Source organism: Polyodon spathula, chromosome 1 (assembly GCF_017654505.1).
Source record: "Polyodon spathula isolate WHYD16114869_AA chromosome 1, ASM1765450v1, whole genome shotgun sequence".
Taxonomy (NCBI): domain Eukaryota; kingdom Metazoa; phylum Chordata; class Actinopteri; order Acipenseriformes; family Polyodontidae; genus Polyodon; species Polyodon spathula.
Genome location: NC_054534.1, coordinates 26756507 through 26784212, shown reverse-complemented (window position 1 = coordinate 26784212; position 27706 = coordinate 26756507). Strand labels below are relative to the sequence as shown.

Sequence of the window (27706 nt, the reverse complement as noted above, 5' to 3'; positions counted from 1 at the left end):
ACATATATATATATATATATATATATATATATATATATATATATATATACATACATACATACATATATATATACACACTAATTTATATATACACACATCTTACAGAACTGTATAAATTTATTTGCTTTATAGTTTGTGTACAATATACTGTCACTGAACAGTTTTAGTATGTTTACTAAATATAAATCTTTTTGCAAATTAAATGATTTTTCCTTTAATAAATTTGAATGATTATTTACTGTGTTGTCATAATGCTTTTAAGTAACTGAAGAGAGGTGGGAACAGAGGTTGATAAATTAAATGATTCTACACAAAAAACAAGCAGAAGAGTTTACAAAGCAGGTTGAAAAAAGAAAAAAACAAACATGGAACTAAAAACATTGGATTTCACCTTCAAATTAATACAAGCAATGGTCTCCCCATCATACACAATCTACAAATCCAAATACTAGACATTCAGTTTCACACAAGATTTAAATACACATCACAGAAGTACAATTAAGAATAAAACACAACATATTTACATATTGGTACAGAGCTTGAGTTCGTGAAAAAGGATATTGCAAATGTTTAAACCTTGATAAAGTACAAAGAAGCTCTAATAAACCAGTTATTCACTTATACTAATTTACATTTATACTGTACAATCTCTCTCCATACTCCTCAATCTAAATCAGAGGCAGTTTAGCATGTGGGCTATGTACACATTTATTTAAAAAAAAAAAAAAAAAAAAAAAACTGTGCTATTTTCTGTGAACAATAAAATGAACTAAAATAAGGATATTTGCTTCATGTTTTTATAATGTTGTTTGTTCCCTTTAAAAACAAAAAACAAAGACACCCAGCAAGTACACGGTGAATAGGAGGGCTACAGTGAAGTGCTGTAATTCTTGTCATCAATATGAAAAAATACAAATTGTAACATTTTATTTGTAAGTAAATGTACTTAGGTAAGATGTAAAATATACAACAAGAAGAAAATATTTTAGCTTGGCACATATATTTACAGATCAGAAATGTGAAAAAAACTAAACAAAAAGCACTGATGTACCCTGCCCTGTTAGAAATGAAGGCTGTGGGGTTGTTGGAGAGCTATCTACCTTTGAGAACTGGCATGCCATCATGATCAAGTCATCCAAGGAACAAAGCTGACTGAAAATATGGAGAGTTTACTCAGTTCACACAACCCTTATCTGTATAATCAGCTTGTTATTTAGGAAAATGCAAGAAAAGATGAAGTCTGTAATCCTCTAGTGATGTTCATGGCAGATACCTGGATGGGTAGATTACAATTTGACTAGAAGAGGGCCCATGTAAGTCAAGTTCGAGCACATTTCAGAACCAGGACGACACACTGAAAGACCATGGCTGATGGGGGGAGTGTACCAGCTATACTCTCTGCTTCCTCACTGAGCCAAGGCTACTTTGAAAGTCAGTAAGAGACCTTCATATTAGCTGTAGAAAAACAGAGCACCACTCAACAACTACAGGACCTGGGCAGATCTGATGAGGATGTCTAGACAAGACAGTCACTTAGCACAAATTAATGAGCCTGTCTCTAGAGCTTATCTGTGTATATCTACACAACGACAGAGAGGCAAGCTATGCTTTTCAGAGGGGAGGCAATTCCACACACAAGAATCAAAGCAGGCGATCCACATTAGTTTGCTATATTGGCAAAACCCAGTGCAATGCAATGAAGGCCACCACAGTAAAGCTTTGGAACTGTATACTGTAACTCTTTAAAGGATGGATTTTGAAACAAGCATCCTTTCAATACATTACCGCTGCATCATAAAGGAAGAGATAACCCACTGATTCAAACCTCAAATGTACAGTTAATTCCTTTGTCTAAAAACTTAATAGATATGCTGTGGGCAATGTAATGACCCATCTCGTTTTCTCCTTGTTCAGTTACATTTTATTTGCTGCTTTCCTTTTGCAAAAAAAGAAATTGATACAATGATCACTTAAAAAAAAAAAAAACTTTGCAGTTAATGTAGTCTACCTGATTGGAGCTTCACAGTGAATTGAAAACAGTACATGGCTACATAAGATTCATCTATATGGATAGATCAATCCGAACAAGAAAAACGGAAGTCCACAAACTCTAAAAGGGCAAGTAAAAGCCAGTGATTAGTTCTGGTTCCTGAAAGAGCCTTACTTCACAAATTAATCCGCAAAGAATACTAATGGTAAAAAAACCCTACCAACCAAAGATTAACTGTTTTTAGTGAGAGTGGGATACAAAGGTATTTATGTGTAGCTTAATGGTAATAAGAATGGTTAAAAGTTTCATCATCATATCACCAGAAAGAAGCAACATGATTTGAAGAAGTCAAAGATCCAAAGGAAAATTTCATAAAAATATCTATTTAAATTTTACATGGTCGCATTATCAGGTCACTCTAAAACAAGCTCCAAACAAACAGATTATTCTTAGACAGAGGTGTCCATCGCCAGTACCGCAGATGCAAACTTTCCTTTTCTTTCTTTTTAACCCTGCTCCAGTCTCTGTTGAGGACAAAGGCTTTATTTGGAGAGTTTAGGAGTTCATAGAGCAGGGGTCAGTTTTTGCTTTTCCAGCAGAGTTTATAATCCTCAGAAGACACTGTCCAAATTCTTCTATGATCATCCTCTCCGCTGCAGCCTGGGACCTGTTCGCTTTCTCTGATTGCTCCGCCTGCTCCAGCAAACACTCACACGTCGCTTCAGCAACCTCTTTGGTGACAAACGTATAGGGCAACCTGGAATCAAGAAAATACTGTGAAAAAAAGTGTGCACCTTGAGCACGAACTCCACAAATCTATTAAAACAGACACGCAAGATCAACTTAAAAGGTTTGGGAAATAAAGCTCATGGTAACGTCAAGAAATTGTGTTAGTGTGCAATCCAAGTTTTAAGACACAGGACACAGAAACTCAACGTGTGTTTAGGAAAAAAGGTCCACATAATTGGTTTTGAAATCGGACTAGCTCTAAAGTATCTTACAAGTCCACTTTCACTTACTTTCCCCCTCCACTGGTGACAGCCGGTGTTGTTCTTGTTAACAGATCAGAGATTTGGGATGACAACTTAGTTTTGGCTGCTGTCTGCTGCTGGACACGGACTTCCGCTGCATCCGCCAAGTGCATCAGAGTCTTCCGCTCCGGACTCTCCTCAAAGTTCTTACAGCCGTTGCACTTACATATCGAAGAGCACATGATCTTTGCCTAGATTGCGGAGAGCACATGAAGACAATTAACTTTGATATTCATGAAACTGGGCTAGAGACTACTGTTAAACAAGAGTTTCATCCATTTAAAAAATGTTTTTTTTTAATTTTATTTCTAAAAACTTTGACTCAAATAACTTTGTAAATAGGGGTCAGTGTAACTCTTGCATTACCCAGTACATATGGTTTTATTTAGTTTATTCCTGTATATCAGCAAAAAATGCAGGCCAAGTTAAAAACAGGAGGAGAAAGATGAGCCATAAAGAGGAGGTACTGCATTCTAAAGGAATAGGTTACAATAAACAAACACTCTAAGGTTTGTTCTCCGTATTTGTACTGCAGTTATATTATACATACATTTTATTTTATATATATCACACACACACACACACACACACACACACACACACACAGTACCTTACAAAAGTATTCAGACCCTTCCTGTGGTGTCCCATTTTGTGAAATTACAAAATGATGCATACACATTTTTTTAAACTTAATATTTTAGTCAAAACTTGAATGCTTAAACTGAAGACTTCTAAAGGGTAAGTTACAGTAAATGTCAGCAAAAACTAGAGAAACAACTGAAATATGTTGACTGCATAAGTATTCAGACCCATCAACTCAATATTTGGTGGAAGCATCTTTGGCAGCAATTACAATCGCAAGTCTTTTTGGGTAAGTCTCTACCAACTTTGCACACCAGCTTGAGCAATTTGTGCCCATTCTTCTTGGCAGATTTGCTCAAGATCTCACAAGTTGCTTGGGGATCACTTATGGACAGCAGTTTTCAAGTCTTTCCACAGATTCTCAATAGGATTCAAGTCAGGACTTTGACTGGGCCACTCAAGGACATTCACTTTCTTATTCTTAAGCCACTCCAGTGTAGCTTTGGCTTTGTGCTTGGGATCATTGTCCTGCTGAAAGGTGAATTTTCACCCCAGTTAAGTCTTTAGCAAACTGAAACAGGTTTTCCTCTAGTATTTGCCTGTACTTTGCTCCATCCATCTTTCCTTCAATCCTAACAAGCTTTCCAGTCCCTGCTGAGGAGAAGCATCCCCATAGCATGATGCTGCCACCACCATGCTTGACTGTACAGATGGCGTTGACTGGGAGATGAGCTGTGTTGGGTCTGCGCAAAAATGTAATGCTTGGCTGACCACAACACCTTTTGGCACATTTTTGCAAGATCATTCAGGTGCTTTGCTGCAAACTCCATGCAGGCTTTGAGATGGCTTATTTTTAGTAATGGATTCCTTCTTCCCACCTTTCCATACAGGCTACTTTTGCAAAGTGTTCTGGATATTGTTAACTGATGCACATTTTCTCCCATCTCAGCCATTGAACTCTGTAGCTCTTTCAAAGTTGTTGTTGGCCTCACAGTGGCATCCCTCACCAACTTCCTCCTTGCCCGGCTGCTCAGTTTGGAGTTTTTTTGTACCCGTGTCCTGATCTGTGCTTTTCAATGACTTTATCCCTGACTCGCTTTGAAAGCTCTTTGGTTTTCATGGTTGAGTATTTCCTTGAAATTCACTACAGGACCAAGGAACCTCACAAAGACAGATGCTTTTATTCTGAAATCATGAGTACCACATATATTGCAAACAGACAGAGGCCATTCAACTTATTTACTGTGTGGCTCGTTAAGGTCATTTTGTGCATCTGAATTCATTTAGGTTTGCCACACCAAAGGGTTTGAATACTTATGCAATCATGACTTTTCCATTTTTATTTCATATTAATGATATATTTACTTCTTTCTTTTTGTTTTTGCTTTGAATGTGTGGAGTAGGTTGTGTATAGAACACATATTAATTCCTACTTCAAAGTGTCATGACTACAAGCTTTAAAGCAACAAAATGTGAAAACTGTGAGAGGGTCTCAATACTTTTGCAAGTTACTGAGAGGCTTACATTAACATTGACTGGGCTGGTACATTATTAAACCAAAGAAAGAAAGGTGCTGCCAAGCTGAGGCAGGCTGGGCTCCAGTGGTGAAACTCACCTCATAGCATTCGCAGTAGTTTTTGAGACAGCCTGAGCGTTTGCAGTTACAGCCCTTGCTGTGCCGTCGGTCTGATTCACCTTCCTTTCCTTTTCCAATTTTCGGTTTAAATGCTTCTGGATTGCGGTCTAGGCATGCCTGCAAAAGGATTAAACATATGTACCACCATTCATATTTTTTCAACAGTAGCCACGTACACTGAAGACATTCGTCTTCATCATCACTGTTACCTTTATTGCTTTAAGTCGGTCGGTTTCATGTTCCAGATTATTGTAGCAGTTTGTGCAGTTACAGTTGTTACAGAATTCTCCATTGGCAAAACAATCACAGTACCTAAAAAAAAAAAAAAAAAAAAAAAAAAAAAAAAAAAAAAAACAGATCAAATGTTTTTCAGAAATGTTCCCTTATAAGCCTAAGCCTACATAGAACTGAAACTGTACTACAATAACCCAATTCCTTTTTATTTCTCATATCCCTAAAATACTTCATTTGTAATATAATTTTCATTATCAAAATACCCGTAAACTAAATGTATACATTTTCATACCATTAACCTTGCACTTGTATGCATTTGCATCGAAATACACAGTATAGGCCTATTGAAATGCACTATCTGAAGGAGTACTGTAAAATGAGAGTGTTAGGAAGCAGTGCATACTCACAATTTGAGACACTGGGACTTAGTACAATTACATGGTTTCCTGGGTCGCGATGCAGAATCGGACGGAGACAACCTGTGTGAAGTGAAAAAAGTACACTAACAGTGGCACTGAAACAATTTTTACAGTAGGGGTGCTGAAAGCCATTGAACAAAACTGTAACCCCTGTACATGCCGCACCCCCAGTTCAGTGCCCTTGCACTTTAATGTGCATGAATGTGCAATTTGTCTGACCTACGACAACTCAGTTTTTCATTTGACCTTTGACATGCATTATACAACACTACAGATCGGCACGGGTAGAAAATCCAGAATCGGGTAACTGCCGTGAAAAATACCTTCCAGATAATGATTACCCAAAAAAAAAAAAAAAAAAAAAAAAAAAATCACAATATTAATACTTTAAGTGCATGATACATATTTAAATACTATATAGTACATATACATTTAGTCCCTTCAGATCTGTAGACTTGTGTAACCTTTATCAGTACTGGAAACCTCGAAATAATAATAATAATAATAATAATAATAATAATAATAATAATAATAATAGGATTCTTTGCATTATTATATTACTCTGTTGTTGTTAACATGGCATCCAAGCAAAGGAGCGTTGTGTGGAATTTCTTTACCAAAGCAGGAGAAAAAGGAATTTGCAAACTCTGCCAAGGAAATTTTTCATTCAGAAGGAGAAAGCACTAGCACATTTACTTAATGTGCTCCACAAATATTTTTTATTTAACCCAAAACAAAATATGTAAAGGTTTTTTAAGTGTGCGAGTAGGATGTTATGTTGTTATCTTCCCAGTTTAGTTCCTGTGAAGAATGGTCACAGCAGTTATTATTATTGCGGTGTACTGAACGTTGTATCCCTTCATATTCTCAGCACTGCGACTCTTAACTGACATACCCATTGAGTGGTAACCGGGCCTGGGTCTGGATAGCAGCTGCTGCTCCTGGTGCAAACCCAGTACTGCTTGCCAAGGTCACAAAGGCTGACTGCTGGAGCTGAAAATATAAATATTTATTGTTACATTAGATTGTAGTATTATAGAGTATACGGTTTATAGATTACTGCACAAAATGTGAGCATTGCCTTCATATTCTTTGTGTTCCCTGGAAATATACTGCCTAATAACTGATCTTCAAATTCAAATCTTTAATAAAATATAATGCATCCAGTGCAGGATAAGACATTGTGAAAGGCCCATTGTACTATAAAAGACCAAGCTTTCTAGTAACCATTAACAAAACTTGTTCCATTTAAAAACAGATGCACCTTTGTGTTGATGCTACGCACGTCCCTGTCTCATACAAGAAACGTGAGAGATTTTTGATCTCAAAGTTATTTAGTGTAAGGTTTTTGGATTAGACAACAGAAAAATAAAAATCAAAAATTCCTCAGCACCCCTTTCTGCTTTCATAGTACAACTGATGGAGGATAAAGAACACACACACACACACACACGTTTACTTGCCTGTGTGACATACTGAGCAGGGAGGACAGCATACCCCACGTTTCCTGAGCCAGGAGCTGGTGTCAGGACAGTGCCTGGGGGCAGGTTGGTCAGATTGGGCTGAATCTGAGGTAAAGAAGTGGCTGGCATGATAAGCCTTTGCTGTGACGGAGTACTAACAATCTGTGAATTTGCGTTTAGAGATTTTGGGACCACCTGAAAACACAAAAAGTTCGATTAGCATGTATATCCAGTTGTGGGGGGAAAAAATAATAAAAGAGAGTGCAGTTCAGATATAGTCATCAACTCATCTTATTGACAACCACCACATAGACAACATTTTGTTTCTCCCACCCCTGCAAGACGGATTGGTTCAACAAAGGGATTTTTTTTATAACCTGCCTACAGAGATCTAGACAGGCCACTGTCCTGTGTAAAATTAAATCTTCTCTATCTCTCAGTGGATAGGGAGAAGCACTGTGTATCACCAATAAACTGCATTTATATATTATATAATTTTGTAAATAAAAACTCCCATCAATGATCTAATTAAAGCCAACACAATCTAAAACCATAGAACAGTTGCTGTCGCGAACCTTTAGCTAATAGCTACGATGAGAATATTTTCATGGGTTTTGAATCAGGAATTTCTGCCCACCTGTTTCATGGTGTGTGCTGAGACAATTGGAACAGACATTCGCACTGGTGTTGTGTTCACCACTACCGGTTTGGCTGTTAACAGAGATTAGAGAACTGAATTACAACAAATCCTGAAAAGATAATTTGGCACACCCAGATTTCAACACCTGTATGGATAAATCTGCATGAACAATAAAAATTGATTATTTAGTGTTGCAAAACTATCATATTTAACATACAAATGTATAATGGAAAAAAAAAGTAGTATGGCACAAAATAAGATGTCTCCCACAGCATTTTGGAGATATGAATAGCAGGGATTAACATTGTTAACAATTTTACAGGTCAAAGTTTCCACTTACCAAAGTTCAAATGGCAATTCCCTGGAAAAGTATTGGCAAGAGAATAAGGAAATTTCCCATCACTATGATATATTATGGTTTTCTTGAGCAAAGAAAGGCACTTTGTGGAGGTTTTGGGTTGTGAACTACTGGAGGGTGAAGTCAAGACTGCCAAAGTCATTTAACTTGTGACCCGAGCTGAATTCAATCCCAAGCTTTCTGTAGTTGATCTAGTGCATCACTTCCCTGCACCACCACTGCGCTCTACAGTGTATTGGTCCAGCATTAAGACACTGAGAGCAGACACCTACCTTGCTGTAGAGAGTGTGAGTTGATGCTGGGGCTGCCTGTCTGTGGGGAGCTGTTGCCTGTGGAGGCAGTGACGAGACGCACGTAGTGGAATTTACTGCCAGGCACCTGGATCTGCTGCACATTTTGTGGTGTTGTCAGAGGAATGATGGTTTTAAACTGAGGGGTGCCCACGCCACTTACTGTCATGGTCTGCACAGGTTTCACTCCCTGCATCAAAGAGCAGTACAACAGACCGGTTACAGACCCACACTCCCAACACCACCTTTGTAATTTACTAAATGACTTGAGCATATACACCACAATGGTGAAACTCAGAATAGGAACTTACCTGCTGTGTGGAGTGATTGGAAATGCCCTTGGCTGGAGAAGACTGGGTTGCCTGCTGCACTGTCAGGAACTGCTGTCCCAGGGCCATGCTCAACGGGACCCCAACTGACTTCTGAGGTGAGCTTGGGGACTGGGAGGCCACAGACACCACCGTCAGCTGCAGACCACACAATAAGGTTAGAACAGAATAGAGTACTACTAATAAATCACAGTATACAGCCAACATTTTGAGTGCCCAATTACTTTACCCCCAAGTTTCTCCCAAATTTAGAATATCCAGTTACATCCCCTCACCACAGCAATTCCCCACACAGCTCAGGAGAATTGAAAGTTCAGTGGGTGGCCTCCGATTAAGCCAATTTCCTCTTTCACACCCAGGAACCTCAAGAATGAATTTTAGTGAGTTAGTAGGCTTCTGGAGGACAATGGCCAGTGGGCTCCGCGGAAGCATGATAACACTAGATAACACAAGTGTTATTTCCTAATTGCTTATGCCTCAAAAGTATAGAAAATGGCTATTATTCCCCACAAACTTTGCTTATGTGACCAGGACAGTGATTTTCTCCGATATATTTTTGGGATTTACGATTATACTGTATTTACAGTACAATCGTAAATCTCAAAAAACTACTCGCTTCTAAATCTTTTGTAGTCATTTTTGTATTACTTTAGTATAAATACATGTTAATTTGGATTCATATGTTGTTTTTTTCTGACTTTATGTGAACAAAAACACATTTGCCTGTTTTCCCATTGGAAATAGTGATATTTTGAAATATCACTGTCCTGGTCACAAAAGCAAAGTTTGTGGGGAGTAATAGCCATTTTCTATACTTTTGAGGCATAAGCAATTAGAAAATAACACTTACTACCCAGAAACAAAAAAAAAAAAAAAATTGTTACACGGTGTAAACAGTCCTTCCGGTTTTCGCCTCCCTAACCCACAGGAGCACCAGCTCCAACGAGACGTTCCCTCCGGAATCCCCAGTGAAAACCGGTCTCTTCACAAAGCCAGGACACGAACCTGCGCTTCCCTGACTGTACCACTCACCCTGCACACCACAAGGCTGTGCTTGACCAGGTGACCCACTCGGGGACCCCCACAACCAGAGTTTTATATGGGGGTTTAGGGTTATAGTATTTGGTTTGATCGGCCCCTTCAATTTTGTTCCAAGTGTGCTCACAGAATCACTGCGACAGGTTCAGGGGACAACCCTTGCTGTTAGGGGAGTTAGGAGCCTGACCTTGCTGGGAGATTTCAGGGGCGAGATGGCAATCTTGCTTTGCGGTGTTGAACCGAGAGCAGCTCCTACGATGCTTTCCGTGAAAGAAAGGGTCCTCGGGGGTGTGCCAGGAGGGTTCTGGGTAAGGATTCGGCCTGCAAATCAGCAATCAGAAAAAAAAAAAAAAAAAAAGACATGAGACTGGAAATTCACAGAAAAAACTACACAATAGATCATCATAAACTGCAAATGGAACTTTAACTTAAACCAAAGCAGAGTGGTTGATCTCCATTTATGTAGAAGGGCAATTCCACATGATTCTCAAATAATTGGCCAAAAACATGTCACCTAGGCCCACATACAAATAGCGCTAAAAGAAAGATGTGTGTGTGTGTGTGTGTGTGTCATTAGTGAATCACCCATACATTGAATTATTTGTAATTTAACATGCAAGTCCTAACAGATGATTTAAATTGTTAGAGGTTCAATACTGTGAGGCTGAAAATACAAAACCAAACAGAGCAATTTGTTTATGACATTCATACCTGGGCTAGGGCATGGCACAGGCTAAAAGTATTATTTTAAAACAGAGCTGTATATGGGGAGGGAGGCAATAAACATCAGACGACAAGTGCTGGAACTCTTGGGAAATTCATCAATAAACTGGCAATATCCCCTATGATGCTTTAATTCCAACAAAGTGCCTTGAATATATAATGGACAAGAACCATTACCTCCAATCAATTGCGAAACAGAAGTTTGACCAGGCATTGCTTTACTGTTCAATGGCTTTGAGATGATAAGTTTTGTGATCATTGGTCCTGCTGAAGACGTCTGTGTTTTCTTAGCAATCTGCAACATTAAGTTTTTACAGGTAATCAAATAAATGCAAATGTTTTAACATTTTCAAATTGCAACACCCATTTTTATATTAAAAAATGTTTATGTAGAAACTAATCACTGGAATCAGTTAACAGACAGTTCCCATGAATTACTGAGTCCTACCCTAAAGGGAACTTGCAATTTAGTAATCATTCAATCTATGAACACTAAATGCAGAAGAGGGAAAGACCTTAATATTCACCCTTGACGCCCAAATATTCTAAAAGATAAAAGAAACTAGCAGTACAGTATGTTCAACTACTATCTGAATAATGCTAACAACAAAACGGCAAACTTTAAAAATGATTCAGGGGGGCTCCCGAGTGGCGCATAAAGTAAAAGGCACTCTGCGTGGAGTGCAGGATACGCCCTATAGCTTGGAGATCACAGATTTGAATCCAGGCTACGTCATTCTCAACCGTAATCGGGGGTTCCAAGGGGGCGGCACACAATTGGCTGACAGGGGCAATCCATGGTTTGCAGTGGAACCCCTGTGGCTGTGGGGATGCAGTGGAGCCATGCAGGTCTCTCTAGTCCTCCGGCACTATAGGTCTGGTGTGCAAAAAAAACGACAGATTGGCAGGAACAAGTTTCGGAGGACGCGTGTTTCAACCTCCGTTCCCCAAGTCGCCAGGGGGTTGCAGCGGTGAACCAGGATAAAAAAAATAATAATAATTAGGCACTCCAAATTAGGGAGAAAAACCAGGGTAAAAACCACTTCTTTTTTACTCTACGTGGACTAGTTTTGGAAAAACTGTCCTGCAACATCATTTGATAAAATATAAAAAACAGATAACAGGAATACCATTCCAAGTATTATACACTACATGAATATCATCCAAGTATTATAGACTACATTAATCAGATGTGAACAGTCTTTGATATTCAATAGTAAACATGCTTCTTACCTATAAATAACTTGAGCAAGTGGTACTGTATAAAACAAATTGTGATCTCTCTGATTTGCTCGGGGCTGGGGCCATTCATACATTTTTAAACTTTACTTTCCAAATGCTGCCCCCTAACATAATAATTGATGCCAGTAATCTACATTACTTATCCTCTGAACAGGACAGGCTAGACAAAATCAAAATAAACCCAAGTGAAATCACAAGATACAGCCATCGGCAGCTTAGCCAAAAAAGTAGGTTAACACTATTTTCCACCATTAAGAACTATGGAATAGCCATGCCAATTACTGCATCGTAAAAACAGTCAATATAATAAAAAAATTAATTTGAGTACAGATGCCTTTAGTTGTAGTTTATCTGAAAGTTAAAACAACAAATCATAATTTCCAAAAACAAACGTTTGTCATTGATAGACTCCTCGTAGCAGTTTCTTTTCAGTACTTTTATACAACCATACTGGGATTTACCTCTTATAGGATATCGTTATTCACACAATAAAATATTCCATGTTTTGTTAAAGGGGACTCATTTCTGTTAATTTTGGTTTGGGGAACAAAACTGGAACTGGAAGTAATGACTGTAGTGTAGGCATTTTTGATAGACCCCTGAGTTTTCTGTAATCAACTTAACATATGCATTTAGAAACATACATTGTGTGTATAACAATCAAGGCTAGAACAGCAGTTACCACCAACTGTACTTTAATCCAAACCAGTTTGTATTTCTGTTCATTCTGTGTTACTACACCTACATTTGTCTTGTTTTTTTTACCTGTACTGTTTTTAATTGCTGGGCCTGCAGTGTTGAATGCTGTGATGTGCTGATCAGCTGATTCCCAGAGCCCATGGCCTGCACACCAATCACGGGCTTGAGGTCTGTCCTGCTCCCAATGGTCACCACCTTAAACTGCTGGGGCTGTATCTTGGTGTCTAGCCCCATACCCTGGCCTTGACCAGCCTTAGGGGACTGGGCGAGATGGCTGGTGTGGGGCAGTGTCAGCACAATGGGCTGCCCGGACTTGCCGATGGTGGTGACAAACAGCTTTTGTCCATCCTGTTTGAACACCTGTGTGGTGCTGGGCTTGAGGTCAGACGAGGGGGAGTGTGAGACTTTGTTGAGGATGACCTGGTTGGCTGTGATGGGGACGGGAGTGTTGAGTTTCTGCAGCCCTCCACTAACACTGCTGCTAGGCTGCGTGCTGACTGGCATGGGTGCTGCTGCTTTGAGCCCTGTCATGCTGGTGGTTGTGGCAGTGATGGAGCTGGTCAATAACAGCTGGCTGCCTATGCTGCTGGGGGTCTTTGATTCAGAGACCTGGACAGTCTGAGGCACTGCAGTGTCGAGGCTGACGATCCCTGCAAACTCTGTCTCCATGGGAACTTCTTCCTCCAACTCGGAGTCGTCCACGGCCCCCACATGGTCGTCCTCCACCAGCACAATGGCCTCTGTGTCCATGATCTCCTCTGGGAGCAGGCTGTTCACCTCCGCCGACACCACCTCCATCCTCACACACTGCCACTGCTGCTACTCCAAGACTTAGCCACTGCAAAACAACAAGTAGCAACAATAATTAGGAATTCATTAAGTGTGAATGGAACAGCCAGTTCAATGAACATTTCAGGTAGTGTTCAGTAGCTTAGCCATCAATAAGGGAAACTCAGGCAACAGGTCGTGTGCTGTACGGTGTAGCAGGGGTGTGCAATTCGTATCGCCTGATGCCCGGGAAACAAGATTTGTGTGAAGGACAACAAGTTTTGCCATTATACTTTTCCCGTCGGACAAGTCGTTTGTATTTATTTATTTTTCCTATGTTCGTTCTGTTGCAAGAAAGACACTCCGGGTATATTTCTAGAGATCCACGCAAGTTTCTGAAAACTGAATTGCGGAAGTCTAGCACGCAAGCACAAAAATTTTAAAAAGTGCTTATGTGCCACCCTTATCATTTCTGATTGGCTAGCTGTGGAAGAAGTTGATCTCCTATTGGTTACAAAGAAACACAGAAATGGCTGCCTGAGAGCCTGTGGCAAAAACACAGACTAATCTTTTAAAGGTAATGTTTACGTTTTTTGAAAATTAACAAATAAGTGATACGGCTAACTTTATACAGGAACTTGACATTTAAATGCAGCAATCTATTAAAAGGTTTAAAACAAAAAAAAAAAAAAAAAAAAAAAAAAAAACACCACACACAACAACCACACCAGTCGCTAAGGTATTAGTGGATTAGAAAAAATCGTGTTGTGTATTAACAGTTCGTGGTCAAGGGTGTACTTGTTGGGATGTTTTAAAAAAAAAAAAAAAACACATTGTAGTTTAGAACTATTTCAAGACAACCTTTCCCTGGCAAAAAATGTTTTTATTTTTTCTTTCGATTTTAGTGTTGCTAACAGTTTGCCATTTACCATATTTACATATTTTGTTACAAAACATCTTTTTTGTTATTTTAACCAGTTGGAATTTTCTGCAAATAAATACTCTAAATGACAATATTTTTATTTGGAATTTGGGAGAAATGTTGTCAGTAGTTTATAGAATAAAACAAAAATGTTGATTTTACCCAAACACATACCTATAAATAGTAAAACCAGAGAAACTGATAATTTTCCAGTGGTCTCTTAATTTTTTCCAGAGCTATATATATATATATATATATATATATATATATATATATATATATATATATATATATATATATATATATATATATATACACACACACACACACACACACACAGTGGCTTGCAAAAGTATTCAGACCCCTGACCAATTCTCTCATATTACCGAATTACAAATGGTACATTGAAATTTCGTTCTGTTTGATATTTTATTTTTAAACACTGAAACTCAGAATCAATTATTGTAAGGTGACATTGGTTTTATGTTGAGAAATATTTTTAAGAAAAATAAAAAACTGAAATATCTTGCTTGCATAAGTATTCAACCCCCGTGCTGTGGAAGCTCCCAGTTTGCACCGATGAAAGAAATTGCCCTAATGAGGACACAACTACCTTACCATTGGCCTCCACCTGTGAACCATTAAAGTTGCTGTCACATTTTCTAGATAAAAACCCCACTGTTGAAGGATCATTGGTAAGGCTGTGAATCTGAAGGAAAATGAAGACCAAAGAGCATTCTACAGAAGTTAGAGATAAAGTAATACAAATGTATAGATTAGGGAAAGGGTACAAAATAATATCCAAGTGTTTGGATATCCCAGTGAGCACAGTTGGATCAATAATCAGGAAGTGGAAGCTGCATCACACCCAGGCGCTGCCAAGAAAAGGCCGTCCCTCAAAACTCAGAACTCAAACAAGAAGGAGGCTTGTGAGAGAACCACAGAGAGGCCAACAATCACTTTGAAGGAGCTACAGAGTTCAGTGGCTGGGAGTGGAGTAATGGTGCACCAGTCAACCATATCAAGAGCTCTGCATAACACTGGTCTGAATGGGAGGGTGGCAAGAAAGAAGCCATTAATCAAAAAGTACCATCTGAAAGCATGTCTGGACTTTACCAGAAAGCATGAGTGACCTAGCTGCAATGTGGGAAAAGGTTTTGTGGTGAAAGGAGACCAAGATAGAGCTTTTTGGCCAAAACTCAAAGCACTATGTGTGGCGCAAACCTAACACTGCCCGTGCCTCAAGACACACCATCCCTACAGTGAAGTATGGTGGTGGCAGCATCATGCTGTGGGGATGCTTCTCATCAGAAGGGACTGGGCATCTTGTTACAATTGAAGGAAGAATGGATGGAGCAAAATACATCCATTCTTCCTGTTAACAAGCAAGAGAATCTGCTTCAGTCCGCTAAAAAACTGAAGCTTGGGAGGAAATTCACCTTTCAGCAGGACAATGATCCCAAGCACAAGGCCAAAGCAATATTGGAGTGTCTCAAGAACAAAAAAGTTCACAAGCGTCGTCCAACCAACCTGAACAATCTGGAGCAAATCTGCCGAAGAATGGGCCAAAATCACTCCGACACTGTGTGCAAAGCTAATATATACTTACCCCCCCCCAAAAAAAAGCAGAAAAACTTGACAGCTTATACACAAATCCTTTAAAAATCTGGGGTTCAGCAGATATAAAACAAATAACGTGAAGAAAAATCAGAAATCCGCAAAGCAGCAGTAATAGTGATTCAGGTCTATGTATTCTGTCTGATCACTTACACGACACCAAATGTTCCATCAGCTCATTCCTGGCCCATTTCAGATTTACTCTTGTTATCTAATGCAGGGCTTGCCAATCCTGGTCCTGGGGAACCCCTGTATCTGCTGGTCTTCATTCCAACTGAGCTCTCAGTTACTTAACTAAACCCTTAAATGAAATAATTGCTTTATTAGACCTTTTTAATTGTTTTCAGCTCTTGAACAGTTGCAGAGTTCAAGTTACTTATAAAACGTTAGAGCGAACTAGAAATCTACAACTGTGGGTGCGTTCACTGAGATCATTTGAACAATTTAGCCAATGACTGTGTTCAGAGATCATTCTTAGAAGATCATTGGCTAAAAGGGTCAGATTCTGCACAGAATCTGCGCAGAATGATCTCCGTGAACGCACCCATTATAAGAGCTGAAAACAAGTAAAAAGGTAAGCAAATTATCTGTTCAATTAAGGGTTTAATTAATTAAGTAATTGAAAACTCAATTGGAATGAAAACCAGCAGACACAGTGGGTAACCCTGATCTAACGCATGCATGACAAAAACTTGGCACAAGACACTGGTTGTGTAATTTCAGACTTCAGCCTGGCATTATAAGGAAGTAAAAATCCATAAATTACTGTAGTATTATAACTATTAGTTAGATTTAACCATTGACAAGGTCATGATAAGCAGGAGCCAAACTATGCAAGACCTTACAATATCTAAATACAGAAAAGTATTTACAGTATACACATTTTTACTGTTAAAATATCTATTGTAAAATCTGTATAAAATGTGAATTAAATTGCTCTGCACAACATTCTTGCAAATGCCTTAACATTTACTGTACTTTTTTTTAGTTTTCTAGATATATTAAAAAAAAAAAAAAAACTCTGTTCATCTTTTCACCATGCTACAGATTCACTTCCTATGCATAAAGTGAAGGTCATACAGTCTAAAGTGTGGTTGGAGTTAGAACGGACTTCAGAATGAATGTGAAAATAAAACCTGGAAAACCACTCAATCAACTACGTTGGCAACTGTTTTTAAAGCCTTGGTGTTAGCTTGTTAACAGCACACTACGCAACTAAGACCGTAACTCCAAGGTGTAGATATTAACAGGTTACAGAACACCCTCCAGGGTTTACAAGAAACGTATTGTAGCGTTTCCAGACTATCCCTGTACTGCAACAATGCTGGTGCTCTGCCTCTCAATGAGTGGGATACTGTGGGAAGGGGGAACGGGGCGACCTGCTTCCTGGCTAAATGTTCCTCAGTAAAAGTTGAGAAATGTATTCCTCAGGTTCTGCGATAACACGCCTCTTACTATAAACATTCTTTAGGAAGCAGGTTGGCTGAGGAGCAAATAAAGAACTTGCAGAAATCCCATCACCACCAATATTCTATTTGCATTAACACAACTTTAAAAGTGCTGCACAAGACATACTGTATCACCATTAAACAACGAACCAAGTGCTCCCATGATAAGGTCACAAAAAACAAACCAAAACACAGCATCCCTTTGCAATTTAGGCAGCGTACTACTCAAAATCTAGGCTTCTTTGTTTGATAGGACCGTGTGACCCAGAACACATTACAGTACCAATGTTAACTCAATGGAGGAAGGCTAACATCTGCACTATAGGACTGCTGTAATTTTATAATGGGAGCATGTTAAGCCACACTCATTGAATATAGTTGCTGAGGGAGACTAACACAGGATGTTATTAGGTACCAGGAGGAAACAGAAAAACAATTTTTATATATATATATATATATATATATATATATATATATATCCAAAATCCTGATACTCTTGATAACTTGATAAAGAATGTCCTTACCAAGTGTCTTCATAATTGGAAAGCAGTTCTGTTTCTTCACTTATACGGACATCAATCAATGTCATTCAGGGCAGATGTCAAGGGGGGCGAGAGAGATGTGACTGCACATACCAAGCATACCAATTTTTTATCCCCCCCCCAAAAAGTCCACTATCGGGGGGGGGGACTGGTTCTCCCGGTGGTTCAAAAATAAACTGTGGCAAAGTTGTACTGTCAGTCAAAACACATCTTAACAAATCAGAGCTACGTAGGCGTGACTCAGCATGAAATTATATAATAGGTCAGTGTCAATTAAAAAACAGACTGTTCCATTTTGTGGGGGGGGGGGGGGGTTTACTTCCCACTCTTGCACCAAGGCCCATTGGATCCTAGCACGGGCACTGGTATCATTGCTCTGTCTGTGGGAGCAAAGAGACCATAACAACTGTCGTACCAAATTATTTCTACATTGGGATTAATACATGCATTTAAATGCGTGAAGTACGTACATACGACCGCCTCAACTAGGCTACATCCACTTTGTATGCTCTGCCCTCATCCACGATGGAAATCAGCTTGAAATCGCCCAATACAATATTCTACATTTACAACCCAAGAAGAGCTTTTCCTCCAACTCGGAGACAGCCAAACACCACAGCTATTTTTCAGTCCTGCGCACATGTGCTTGACAGCTGGCCTATAGCTGACCCTTTTTCTGGCAACATTTATTCAGCGCTCAACATTAAAATGCCAAGTGCAGACAGGTGTCTGTCCAACTGACACACTGCGTTCTAGCTCAGTAGAAATCACATGACCGACACCATTATAGTGGCTCCTCCAAAGTCTGGAAACATGTAGAAAAGTGGAAGTGCAATAATTCTCCCACACCAGCCACACATACCACGAGCAACAAACCATAAGTTATTCCCTGCAATGGAGATATGAGTGTAGGCGCCCATGCGTCTTACACCTGTACGTCACACAGTTCAATTTTTAACATACCCAGCCAGAATCTTTCCGTCACAGCCATAGCCAGTTGCTGCTCCTTTATGCTGCTTCAGATATGTTCTTCACTGTGGGACACAACTCTTGGCCACTGAACCTGACATCTGAGAAACCGGGTTGTAGAGTGTGCCACAAATCCTCGACAACCCTCTCACCCACAGCACAGTCCCATGGCATTGTTAACTCTACTACATGAACAAGGCGTGCCGATCCAGACTACAAGATAATGTCTAGTCGAAGGTTAGTGGTGTCAATCTCAGGTGGAAAAATAAGCCGTTGACCAACATCTGCCAGCATTTTCCAGTCTCTAGCAGCTTCCAGTTGTCCTGGGCGAGGCTTCGTTTTAACACCTTTTCTTGGTGGATGCTCTCCTGGACGGAGGAATATTGTCTTTTGTGTGTAATGCTTAGATTTATTCATGATCAGGGGCCGTATTCCCAAAGCTGACTTAAGTCTAAGACTGGTCGTAAGTCGTCCATTTGGACTTAAGTCTTATTCCGGAACGAGTCTTACCTTAATTTTGGTCTAAGCAAGGTCTTAACTTTAAGACTACCCTGGAGGAGGCTTAAGTCCTGATCTGCCATTGAAACAACTTCTTTTTTCTCCCATGCTCGACAGGTGATAGTATATGATTTATTTGATAATCATCCAGATGAGAATTGATTAAGAAGCCAATACCGATTTAACAGACTGTCAATTGAAACCCTAACAAGTATTTCACATGCCGATATCTCCATCAACTAACAAAAGCAGTGCAATTCCAGCTTTGTTGCAGGTGATTTTTTTTTGTATTACAGTATTGAATATGTTATTGCAATGTAGCTCATACACATAACATTATAATCGGGGCTGTAAATCTACCTTTAACTTATAACAAGCAGCACCAAAAGCAAGGCTTGAGAGGAATGAAGACTTCATTAGCAGAGGTAGAAACATACAAAGTAATACCAGCTCCGTTGTAGTTTTGTGTTTGTTATATATAGCGTTTGTTTTTTTTTTTTTTGTTTTTTTTTTTAAGCAAAAATGTATTTCGAGCTTTCCACAGCTATAAAACAAATCTACAGCCTGTGTTCCCTTTCTTGTGGGTCCTACTACTGTTTCTTCACCTGTTTTCCCCTCTGCCTGGTTACTCCATTATTACCAGAAACTATATCCTGTTTCTAAAAATGCTTGCATCTCATTAAAAAGCAAGAACGTCTTTCTTAAAGGGATATCTAAAAGCAAATACAAAAGAGACAAACAAATATTTTTTAAAAATACTTAAGAAATATTCCATTAAATACAACACATAAAAAGTATGCATTGTTATTATTTCACTAATTAAATCACATGACTATATCACTATATATATATAAATATATATATATATATATATTACATATATATATATATATATATATATATATATATATATATATATATTTATATATATATCAATGAGAGTCTAACCACTGTAAAATAATTCAATAGGTCAGTTTAAAATTATGAAATTCTATAATATATACATTTGACATTATTGATATTTACATGACAATGATTTTTCTTAAGTCCCAGTGAAAAAGTTAAATGATCAATTTGTCCCTCAGGCAACGGCTTTCTCTCAAGTGGAAGACAGTGAAGACGTTGCGCAAGGACAGAAATGCTGGTCTAAATTAAGACCCCCCAGAAAATCATTTTGTGAAAACAGACTTAAGACTTGGTCATAACAAAGTCAGCAAAAACGACTTAAGCCCTTTTTTTAGTCTTAGACTTCAGTCAGCTTTGTGAATACGGCCCCAGATCTCCAGATCAGAAGACACACAGCTGTTACAATGAAACTATTCTAATTTCTAGACCTCAGATCCCAATCTAGGCAGCAGCAGTGACCTCAAGTTTTGTAAGCAAAATTCTGATTTACCAGCACTAAACAAATATAATTTTTATTTGTATTCTAAAACAGCAAAACCCTGTTATTTCAGCACTGATTAACGAGACACAGAATCTAAAGAAAGTCTTCTATTTATTTGAATATGTGACTGTGGCAGGCTGGCGAGTGGATAGAGGCCCAGAGACAGTCTGAAGTTCAAAAAAATAACTATTTTATTATAAATAACACAAAATAAAAGTGCACAAGGGCAAAATAAAGGGATTTAAACACAAAAAAAACAGTACAAAAAACAAACTTACAAAAATAAAGGTTTCCAGGCTGGGCAATGCCTTCACTGGATGTAGAATTCACAAATCACAAAAACCACAAACACCAACCTCCTGCCTCAGTTCCCTCCTCCCACATGAGAAGCAGAGGCCTCCTTTTATGTCAGGTGGCTGGGCGCTGATTGACCGTTAATTAACCTAATCAACCCCAGCCACCTGAACATAATAAACCCAGGCAGGTAGGGGAAATTAACCCCATCCCTGCCAATTTAAAAAGGGCAGAGCTTTGCTCTGCCACAGTGACATCATTTATGAAACAAAATATTTATCAGTTTATATTCTTCTACTGGAATATTTTTTTAAAATGATGTTCACACTCTTTGTACCCCAGTAGGCCAATTCCATACAGCTCAACAACCCATCAAAAATCAATTACACTCAATTGGCAACTTGGTATGGCTAATAAATAATTGTTATCTTAGCTAATGCATTCTTCTTCTTCTTCTTCTTCTTCTTAAGATTCACTTGGTATATAGATTTTTTTTATAAATCAGATTGAACCATCAACATGACCCAATGAAACTTTCTGCCCCTTGTGAAATAAGAAAGATTCCATGCTCTAAGAGTTTTTGAATTACTTCATACCCATACCAACTTGCTATGAAGTTAATTAATGAAACCATCCAAATACAGTATTGAAGCCTAATCCCAATACATCAGAAACTAAACAAAGCTGGGCCTGGCCTATATTATAGTAGGAAGGGGGCCTCCAAGATTGTTGGTGGTATTGCAGGGTAGCCATAAACTACCAAACATCCTATCCATGCCCCAGCGGACCAGTGGACATACACGATACCACGACAGTCAGCGTAATCTGAAACAGCAAAGCAATGGAAGCTTTCCATCCTTAGAACAGTGTTTGTGAAGGGCTTGGGCACAATGATGCTGTAGTTTAATATAAATATTTAAACAGGAAACAGGTAAAAAGGTGCAATTTGTAATTGATTACAATTACAATGTAATTGTAATGGTAGCTGAACCTTGGCACACCTGCATAATTGTAACTATACCATACAATTGATAAGTTACAGTTCAATTGCACATTTATTTGTAATTCGAGCCTTATTCTTGTATTTTCAACCACTTTCAGAAAAAAATGTATATAGTATGTTTCTGTATTTGTACTTGTAAATATTGTTTGGTTATTTAGAATAAATACAGTAAATATGGTAATTTGTGTAGTTTGTTACTTTTTAGTGTAACTAATCACTGCAGCATAATTGTAACTAATTGTAATTGAACAAAATTTCAGCAATTGTGCTGTAATTGTAATTATAATTGACGCCAGGTCTGCTGTGAATCAAAGCCTTTAACAAAAATGACAGATGGAAGAAAGACAAAGAAACTGGTGATGAACAAGTACAAGCCTGTGATCACAGAGATAGCCTGACAATGGAAACCATCTTCTCAGCAGCATCATTTGGTTGCTGGTGGATAACTCTTTTTACTCCATGGTTTCACAGAGAAGAACAAATTAGTGGCTATATGCACAAAATTAATTAATTTATAATATCATGATCATTAGTTATCACCCCACAACAAAATAATCATGCAGGAATACTGTAATACAAAATGTACAGTTTTTTTTCTTTTAGAATGACTGATTAACTTCATCATTTCTAATTTACTGCATCCCAGACCATTCTCGACTTATTTTATATTTAATATGCTTCTCATGAAGGGCGATTGGGTCATTCCATGTCAACTCAACCAGGGCTTCACACCTCAAGATTTTGATTTTGCCTATATTTTGTGTAGTGGAAGATACAGGTCAGGTGTGAAACCAGGCCAAATATTTAAGCTCAATGATGAAGATTTGCAGAGATACACGCCCTGCTGGGGGAGGGGGGTGGGTGGGTGGTCATACTTGAAACGAGTGATTTTGAAGATCTAAAAATTATGTCAGTAGCCCTATGAATGCTTCTGTACAGATAGCCAGGTACGTCTTCTGTAGAATTCATCCACATGACGTACCACCGCTTTAGTATTTCTGTGTTGCAGGGGGCCTTAAAATTGATACATTGTCCAACTGTCAAATTCCTGAGTGATATTTAAGTCCATGTTCCTTCTAAAGTAGAAGAGATATGACTTTCAAATTGCTTAGATGTGCTCATAATTTAACTGACTTTCAGTATGCAGCTTTGCTACGGTCTACCTACTTTACAACCTGATTTAATGACCCCACAAAAAGGCTTCAGGATGAAAGTATCCAAAATTACCCCATCTTTGAAGGTCAGAAACCCCTTGTGGGACAGTTAAATTAACCCCCAGAAAATGGGGTGAATCTCTGCAAATCACTGAGCTTAAATATCTGACCTGTATCTTCCACTACACAAAATATAAGCAAAATATAAATCTTGAGGCAGGGATTTTCCTGGATTTTGGTTGATCCTATTCTGTAGAGCCTGTTGTGGTCTTCAAATACACAACTTGCTGATTGCTGGAAGCCGATCAGTACTGACCAACATTTAATCACAAGAATGCAAGGCAAACTAATTATTTTCTTGATAACAGACCAAAGCCATTGTTATGAGTAATTAAAATCTTAGAAAACTATGTGATAATCAGACTTCCATCTACTGCACCAATGCTGTTTCTGAAGATGGGAACCAGGAGTTCCAAATTAATCCAGAAATGTGTAGTGCTCAAGTACTCAAACATGTTTTTTATTCCCATCCCTACTATAGTCTGATCTGCGAAAGTCAGGGGATATTACTTGTTTAGTCAATGCGGCTGAAACCAACAACTGGTCTCAGGACACCCTGAAGAATACTGTAGTAACACAGACCCTCTCTCTCGTTTTTTCTCTCAGCTCAATTCTGAAGCTCAATCTGTAGGCTGAAGTAACCAACTGAAATTTACTTAAAAGTGCGGAATCAATTAAAATCGTTGTAGAACGATGTCTTTTACTCTTGTAATGTCTTCAACCGTCTGTCTTTTTGTATTTCAATCACCAAGGAATTGTGGTAAAGTGAACTGAAAACTCACCCCCACTTTTTGTCAAGAAAACTTTTCACTAGCTGGAAACAAACCTCCTCTTTCCCTTGCTTTGATAACCAAATTGGAAGTCCTCTCAGTCTCAGGAGCAACTCCAGTGACAAGGCTGCCACTGATTCTGCAGACAGCTGACCACATGGGGAATGTCCCAGGGGTACCAACCCTATCTACCAGGCATAACACCAGCTCTGCAGCAATGACTGGAGCCTCTATTTTTGGTAATCACTCATGCAGGAAAACAATCTGGATTCTGATAAGGATTTAGTCAGGATTTTAGCTATGCCTCTTAGTCACACTATCAAATGGCTAGAAATGAGAAAATCTAACAAAACATCTTAAGAAATGTTAAATACCACCATGCAATTATTCTACTTGCAACTTTATTTTAAGTCTAAGTTGAATGTGCATTTATCATTCCCAATCAATATCAATATGACTCAGTTTATTTATTTAAAACTGGTACATATATAGCACTAGATTGTTTACATCTTCCATTACAATCAAATGTAACAGTAGTATAACAAGTACAGGAGAATAACTACCCAGTTTAAATCTGTCAGTAGTTGACAACAAAAACAATCAAAATCAGTTGCTTTTGAGTACTGTGCTTGGATTAAAAAAAAAAAAAAAAAAAAATGTTTTTCAGATTACAATTTTTCACATAGGGGCTTTACGATGTTATTTATCACTGAAATGTTTTATTTTAAAAAGTAGCCTGTCCAGCTAACATTAGCTATTATTATTTGAGCGTCCGCAGAATAAAAGTGCCCTTCAAGGTGGAATGGATGGTTACAAGAATAAAACTGCACCCTCATTGGTGAAGACAATGCTTCTTCCAGGGCAGGCTTGTAATACACGGGAGTATAACACCATGGGCCTTTCACAAGCCTCTTTATACAAAATAATTATATTATAGTAAACTGCAAAAAAAATTAAAAAAAACATAAATACGTATTTTTGCATCACATCCCAGTCACGAGAAAATATTTTCTCGTGGGTATTTTTCTAGCAGATTTAAGTCCATTGCAATTGCAAAGTGAACATGGGAGTGCTAATGACTTCAAATCTTGGAGGATGCAGACACAAGAATGCATATATAATTGTTTAACATGCCTAGCGAATGACACTTGTATTGGTAAACGGTATTGTCACCTGCTACTCTGCAGTGCTGTCAGTACCAAGTTAGCAAACATAATGCATTTCTTAAAAGCCAGAATCTATATTTAAGAAAACTACATTACTGTAAATTACCAACCTTATTTTCTTTGTATGCGTCCAGTTGCTACGTGCTAAATCATTTGAAACATGTTGTTCTACACAAACCATAAATTAGACAACATAGTGACTCGAATCCAACATACACTTCAGAATAACAGTTTTGTCATTTATTATAATTAACATCGTTTAAGAAAAGAATCGAGATATATCGAGATAAATTAAAACCGCCGGCGATCTCACAGATTTTTTTTTACGTTCTTACCAGAGCCTGAGAAACTACGTCTGTGCGCACATCATTGTGAACCAGACACTGACGGTAGCATTGTAATAATTTAACAACAACATGCTCATATAAGCCAACATAAATAAATAACTTTTTTTCAAACATTATGAGCCGGCTGGTAGGCCTTTGAAGATCCTTAAATAAAATATTTGTCCTTACCTCAGCAATCGGCCAAATTAATCGCCGCGTTTATAAATAGGTAAAAATTCACACACATATTTTTTTTTCTATTTTCTTAGTCGAATGGTGTTTAAATGCATAGGTTAGTTTTGCGTCTGTATAAAATGTGAGCGAAGACCAGCCTGCTGTGTGTGAATGTGTTGCGTTTCTATTTCAGTGCTGGGATTGGATTTCGAAAGATCCGCCATTTTCACCTCGTCATCAGTTCAACTTCACTGGGCAGTAAAGGAAGAACCTCCTCGCCAAGCCCACGAAAACAAGAGCAAAGCGAAAAAACGCCCATCAAATCGCACTATAAAATAGACAATAATAAATATGATATGTAAACTGTTAACGTACAGCTTACAAGTAATGAAAACATTTTAAAAGTTTATAAAACAACAACATCAACTAAATAACTACAAGTTAACCAGGCAGGAAGACCGAAAACTGAACCAAAAAACCAAAACCAAACAGAAGTGCTCCAATATCTTGTGCGCACACACACACGAAGACCAAATGTTTAGCGTTAAGAGGGATATAATCTCTTACCTTGTAAATAAAAACTTTCACAAAAAACAACGGTATCAGTATAATCAGAATCAACTCGGTTTCAAAATCTATGTTTTTGTAAATCTGCACAAAAAAACATTAAACACCGTAACATTATGTAATGCATGAATGTGTGTTATTAAGTTACCATGCGACATATAGCTAATAACACTGTCCCCAAATGCATCGTTTGCTTTGGACACCTAAAATGTAGGGCAACTGAATGAAAATCTACTTCAGTGACCGCTTTAAACAAACCTGATCTTAACAGATGCACCATAACTAAGCCCATGTTGTTTGCATGAATGTTTTGAGATGTACAATTCCATTGACCCACAAACTAAATGAATGTCACCGACATCTGAGGAACAGCTGTCCTGGCAGAGACGCTCCTGAGTCAGCATGGGCCTGAGCCTCAAGCCCCACTGTCTTAAGTTTACACGTCGGAACACTCAAGTACTATATATTAAAAAAAAAATACAAAACTTAAACACGTTAACTCCAGCATGATAAAGCCCTTTTCTTACAGACGGCAATTATTGTTAAAGGGTCTGATTAAAAATAAAATAAACCAACCTAAACTCTAGAACTTAAAGCAAGATAGAAAATGACACTTTATATATTTTCATCATCCAACGCATGGTTAAAGTAACTAACTCACTCTGCCGGTACTATGAGTAATTATGTCACCTACACACAAAGTCTTGGCAACAGTTTGCTGGCTCAAATAAATAGGTAATGTAATGACGGGTGCGTTGACAGCTGTAGTGCAGTGCGTGTTGCGTGTAGAATTCCAGCCAGCACATTTCAAAAATGTGTCAGGAAGTCCGACTTTACAATGACAAGTGCAACTTGGCTATATTTGCTTTAGGTTATCCGCTCTGCATCAACAAAACATGACATTACAGTCTACAACCTATCATTTCGTTGTAAACAACAGCTGACCAAGCAAAATTGGCGTGATTTGGAGCACTTTTCTAGACCAGTGAACCAAATGGCTACATCTGTCAACCCAGGTGATTTGTGCGTCTCCTATCCTATGCTGTTGAGCGCAGGAAAGCTACTGCGACTGACTTGCACACAGTCGTCGCTCCTCGTAGTCACTGTGTGGTGGTGTGTTTATATAGCTCACTCACCAGCCTCTAGTTCGGTGTATGGATGTTTTGCTGTCACGGTCTCTTACATGAATTCCTGATCCCGATCCTCCTTGTGTCTTATTCAGATGGCTCTAGCTTCATGCGTTGATATTTATTTACACCCTGGCTCTCATCCTTTCTCTTTACTGCTGCATCTCGATCGCAGAGAAACTGAGACGTTTGTTCAAAATCACGCGCCGAGCGCCATTCCACCTCTACCATCCCATAATA

At 38.5% G+C, this 27706-nt stretch overlaps 1 protein-coding gene across 3 annotated transcripts; it reads right to left on the bottom strand.

The window, feature by feature from the left end:
- Positions 1-150: 150 nt before the first annotated feature.
- LOC121316374 (protein lin-54 homolog) lies at positions 151-27706 on the bottom strand. 3 transcript variants are annotated; one of them, XM_041251455.1, is made up of 14 exons: positions 27476-27706; positions 12741-13512; positions 10911-11028; positions 10198-10331; positions 8955-9110; positions 8626-8833; positions 7993-8066; positions 7356-7550; positions 6788-6885; positions 5881-5952; positions 5449-5551; positions 5219-5356; positions 3010-3212; positions 151-2747 (listed from the first exon to the last, which is right to left on the bottom strand). In XM_041251455.1, exons 2-14 carry the CDS (start codon positions 13470-13472, stop codon positions 2546-2548), a joined length of 2433 nt encoding a protein of 810 aa, XP_041107389.1. In that variant the 5' UTR covers positions 13473-13512; positions 27476-27706; the 3' UTR covers positions 151-2545. The 3 variants fall into 3 exon arrangements, with proteins under 3 accessions (XP_041107389.1, XP_041107401.1, XP_041107394.1); XM_041251467.1 differs by having other exon boundaries at positions 27523-27706; XM_041251460.1 differs by lacking the exon at positions 27476-27706 and adding an exon at positions 25788-25996.

What these genes read in the sequence shown, in the direction of transcription:
- LOC121316374 (XM_041251455.1), bottom strand. Translation starts at nt 13,472, where the DNA reads ATGGAGGTGGTGTCGGCGGAGGTGAACAGCCTGCTCCCAGAGGAGATC. An exon ending in CCAATCACTCCACACAGCAG is followed by an intron (nt 8,834 to 8,954) that starts GTAAGTTCCTAT and finishes TCTTTGATGCAG; the next exon opens with GGAGTGAAACCTGTGCAGAC. An exon ending in CTCACACTCTCTACAGCAAG is followed by an intron (nt 8,067 to 8,625) that starts GTAGGTGTCTGC and finishes CTCTGTTAACAG; the next exon opens with CCAAACCGGTAGTGGTGAAC.